At 65.9% G+C, this 4,515-nt stretch overlaps 2 protein-coding genes across 2 annotated transcripts; both read right to left on the reverse strand.

The window, feature by feature from the left end:
- Positions 1 to 1,095: 1,095 nt before the first annotated feature.
- On the reverse strand, positions 1,096 to 3,051 carry MNEG_12910 (hypothetical protein; the record flags this gene model as incomplete). Its single annotated transcript, XM_014038618.1, has 5 exons — positions 1,096 to 1,484; positions 1,788 to 1,983; positions 2,181 to 2,320; positions 2,587 to 2,810; positions 3,002 to 3,051. 5 exons carry the CDS (start codon positions 3,049 to 3,051, stop codon positions 1,096 to 1,098), a joined length of 999 nt encoding a protein of 332 aa, XP_013894072.1.
- Positions 3,052 to 3,555: 504 nt separating this feature from the next.
- Positions 3,556 to 4,325, reverse strand: MNEG_12911 (hypothetical protein; the record flags this gene model as incomplete). Its single annotated transcript, XM_014038619.1, has 2 exons — positions 3,556 to 3,849; positions 4,176 to 4,325. The coding sequence occupies 2 exons, from the start codon at positions 4,323 to 4,325 to the stop codon at positions 3,556 to 3,558; spliced, it is 444 nt and encodes a 147-aa protein (XP_013894073.1).
- Positions 4,326 to 4,515: the final 190 nt, after the last annotated feature.

Here is a 4,515-nt window from a genome sequence, read left to right on the forward strand (position 1 = left end):
CGGCGCGCGTGGCGGGTGCCGGCCTTGCAGTAGCACATGCCTGTGTCTGAGTCGCAGGTGCCGGCGCAGCGGGAGAAGGTGAAACCTGGAGCCCGCCAATCTAGGTCCTGGCCGTCCGGCCCCACGTGGCTGGCGGGGCCGGCAGACGAGGAGTCGCTGTAGCGGTTTGTGCACGGCCGCTTGTCGGGCGCCGAGCAGTCGGCGCCGCCCCAGCCTGCAAAGTTTGAAGTGGGACGGCACGGCGGCGGCGGGGTCCACTTGTAAGCGTGCATCGTATGCTCTGGGCGCGTCTGGCGGCCCGCCGTCGCGCTGCGTGCCACAGTCCGGGCTGCGGGTACGCCACGCGACGGCAGATCCTGTATAGCTGTGATCATGGCGGGCCGCCCTCCCGCCACTGCTGGTCTCGCGGCCCTGCCGCGTTATGCGTCTTTATTCGTCGTGCTGCTGCTCACCAGCCGGGCAGTCGCAGCGGCCGATGTCTGCATTGCACACGCCGTGCCCACTGCAGTCCTTCGGGCAGCGCTTGCTGTGCAGTGTAGGTGCTCGCGCGATCGCTGGGAGCAATGGCTGCCGGTGAAACGCCTGGCACCAATCACCCTTGGCACCAAAGCATCGTGGGTGCCTTCCCAAAGGCTCCGCGGCCGCGCCTCCCAAGCGAGTGCCGCGGTGCCCTGCTCCGGCAACGAGGAGGAGCAGGGCCAGCAGCTGGAGCTGATGCGGCTTCATGCCTGACCTAAAGACACACCATATCACCGGACGTCATTGCTGAACCTCGCTCTAACGCACTACCCGCTGGCTCACAACCTGACACGGCATTGAGCTTCCGAACGAGCGGGTTACTCTCCAATGAGGGCATTACTATCAGCGACAGGAGCGGGTTGAGGTCGAGCCTGGCGGCTGTAAGGGCGGATGAAGCAAACGCTGGTGCAGCAGCCGCCCTGTTGGCACAGTAGTCGTGGCAACAGTCATCAACAGCTGGCCCCTGCGAGGCCCCACAAGGAACCCTCGCAGCGCTCCACAGCGTGCGTTGAAATCACATGGAACCACATACAAGCCAAGTCATCACAATCAAGGCGCCGCTGCCGCCGTGTCTCATCACCACTGCATCCACGCCGCCGCCCACTTTGGCGCCGCCCTGTGCTCTCCGCACAGCCGCGCCAGCGCGCCCGCGTTCCACCCGCTCCCCGCGTTGCCAGCCTCCGGGCCCCCTCTCAACCCCGCCTCCTCCGCGTGGATGCCCCCTACTATGAACAGGCCCGGCCCCGTCCCCGCCGCGGCAGCGCCGGCAATGTCGTGCTGCAGGCTGTCGCCAATCGCCAGCCAGCGCCCTGCGTGCACATTAGGCGCCATCGCCGCCGCCGCCTCGTATATGATGGGGCTCGGCTTGCCCATGAGCACCGCGTCTCCTCCCAGCTCTTGGTACCATTGAGCAAGGGTGCCTGGCATCGTAATCAGGCCGCCGGCGCCGTCGACGGTGACAATATCTGTGATTGCGGGTACCGGGCGGCGTGGTGGGTTTGGGCAAGGGAGGCTGGGGGAGGGACGGTTGAGTGTGCGCCCGCCGCACGAGGTGGTGTGGGGCTGGCAAGAAAAGCGTGGGTTGTCGGGGTGGCGTCGCAAGCGCGCCGCGCCCCGCGCCCCTCCCCCAAGTGCGGGCAGTCTGCGCCACCTGCTCACAGCGCAACGCGTTCAGTGGCGAAGCTAAGCGGCCCTGGCGCCGCATACGCGCTGGTGAAGCTCAAAATTTAGCGGAAATCGTGATAACGGAACCAGCAGGCAGCACCTACCTGGGTTGGCAACAACCATCGGCATCGGCCGCCCCCTCCGCTGCGCCTCCGCCGCGCACTCCCGCAGCAGCGCCCGCAGCTCCTCCAGAGACGCGTCCCTCGCGCCGCCGCCGCCGCCGCCGCCGTCGCCCGGCTCGCCCACCGCCTCGGTGCCGTGTGCTAGTATGAAGTCCGCTTCGGCCGGCGAGCCTACCACCTGAGTGAAGGAGGCAGGGGCAGCCTTCTCAAAAACCAGTGATGCAGGCCGGCGCTCGCAGCTTGTGTTTCTGGTTTGTTAGCCCTCTAAAAAACTGCAATACATTTGCAGCTGTCTGAGAACCTTTTGAGATGACTTCGAAGACTTTCCTTCCATAACCAACAGCATCACATGTACACATGCGCCAGGCGCCTCACCTGCAGCCCCAAGCCGTCGAGGCTGATGGCGCCGCGCGAAGACCAGGTGATGTGGATGCAGCGCGTGCCCAGGGCGCGCCACCAGGCGTTGGCGCGCTCCGCCAGGCACCGGTGGGCCATCTCGCCGCTGGTGACGGCGCCTGGGCCCGTCGGTTGGAAGGGGCCCATTAGTAACAGAATACGGTCAGCCGGCTGTGTTGGCAAGCAGGGCGGGTTGCTTTTGAGCCCGGGAGCGGCAGGTGTGCCTATGGAGAGACGCGGCGTCGCATGCATTTGCTCTGGGGTGCCACGACACTGCTCGCACCCCGCCGTCTGCTCGCTCGCCACGCCTGGACGCGCACGGGTGCGTGTTTCCTCGCCCCGCCCCCACGCCTCCCTCACCACACGCCCAGCCCAGCCCCCTCACCCGTGAACCACTCCGCCTCGAACCCCATCTTGACCAGCTTCCCGACGGTCCCCGCCGATCGCCTGGACGAGTTGGACACGATCACGACCCTCTTGCCCGCCGCGTGCAGCCGCGCGACGGCCTCGATCGCGCGGGGGTAGGGGGTGCGGCCATCGTGCAGGACGCCAAACTGGTCCAGCAGGACTCCGTCGAAGGACTCGGCTATTTCGCGGATGCCGCCGATCCTGCGCGCGGCGCCGTGTTGTATCATGGGCGTTTGCCAGCGTTTGCCATCGCAACTTGTGGTTGCCGCACCGGAGCGCTTCGGCAGCGTTTGCATGAGCGATGCACTATCGGGGGGAAACCATTGTGCAGGGGTACTCAGGAAACTCTTAGGGTATGTATGCTCTACGCATCGGGCGCTATGAGTGCTTACGTCGTCGGGTGGTAGGGCGCCGCATCGGCGCCTGCGCTGCTGCTCGCCATCCCGCTGGCTTTTGGTGGATCTGACCGGGCTCGGGGAGCCCGCTGAGCTACACCAGCTGCAGTCCTCTGATCTAGGCGTCGTCTTCGAATGGATTCACGTCCCAATGAGCGCATAGCTGCTCAGCTGGTCAATCGATCTGAGCTTCGAAGCACAGGGTTTGGTCGTGGCGCGTCCACAACAAGTATCAGACAGTTTAACTTACGCGGTTACTCGAGGCAGGGCTCAGTCCATCTACAACAGCGCCGCAATCAAAGCGGCACTGCGAATCTGCAGCTGGACACCCGCTGCACGCACACTACGAGCTGACCTATTGCACGAGCTGGTCTGGAAGTTTATGTGAATGCTTGGGCAAAATCCAGCTGCGCTGGTGGCTTGCAGCGTTCCAACCAGTCTCAATTCACTATGCAGGGGAGGTTGACCGGTCAACACTTGACCCAGCAGGCCCATCTTATTTCTATCCTGCGTCCCACTGCCGGAAGCGATCGCGACGTTTTACAGCCGTTTCACCACGCATCAAAGTTTCCAAAGCCGCCGCTCGCTTTCTGCTTCTTGGGCGCCGGCGGCTGCATGCTCCCCCCCGCCGCCGCCCCCGCCGCCCCTGCGGCGCCGCCCGCCGCCGCCGCGAGCGCCCTGCCGCCCACACCGCCGCCGCCGCCGCCAGCCCCTGAATCCAGCTTTGCGTCTTGCACGTACTTGCCCACGCCGCTGCGCACGGCCGCCGCGGCGTGGCTGGCGGCCGGGTTGCTGTACCACTGGCTTCGCTGGTTCTCGGGGTCCTGCGGGTTGCCGCCTGCCGTCTGGGTTTGGTGAGATGTAGCGGGGTGTTGGTAAAAGTAGGAGAGGGGTGGGTCGAACGGGCTGGAGGGGAAGCCCCCTCATGGCTTTGCGCCGCCCGAAACCGCACGGCGCATGGCAGCTGCGACGACCAGACACGTGCGGGACGTGGAGGGATCGCCGAGCGCGCCGCTCACGGAAGAGCACGCCCCTCGCCTCTGGCCGATCCCTGTTTCGAGACGCACCAACCGCGCGCACCACGTGCGGCAGCTGTCCCACGCCAGCCCCCACGACGCCGGCCGCTGCCCCGTGCGCCGAAAACCCAAGCAATCCCAACCCCTGCGCCGACCTTTTTTGCCTCCTCCGCCTCTTTGGCCGCCTCCTCATCGCGCATCTCCTGGAAGGGGTTTGTGAAGATCGTGACGCCAGTGATGGCAATCTCCTGCAGCGGCCGGTCGTCGGAGTCCGTTGGGACCTGGGGAGGCCGGGGTTGGCGCATTAGGAGCGGAATTCGTAGGGTCGGGGGGCGGTGCACGCGTCGCGAAGAGGTCCTGGCGCGCACCACAGGTGTCGCCATCCGTCTCGTGCGCCGACAGTCATCAGGGCCTCCCGCCCCTGACTCAGGGCAGCATCGCTGCCCCCTCCCCCCACCCCCAAAAAAACAATACACCGCCCACCTTTTCCATGAG

The sequence above is a fragment of the Monoraphidium neglectum genome, assembly GCF_000611645.1.
Source record: "Monoraphidium neglectum strain SAG 48.87 unplaced genomic scaffold scaffold03510, whole genome shotgun sequence".
Lineage (NCBI taxonomy): Eukaryota > Viridiplantae > Chlorophyta > Chlorophyceae > Sphaeropleales > Selenastraceae > Monoraphidium > Monoraphidium neglectum.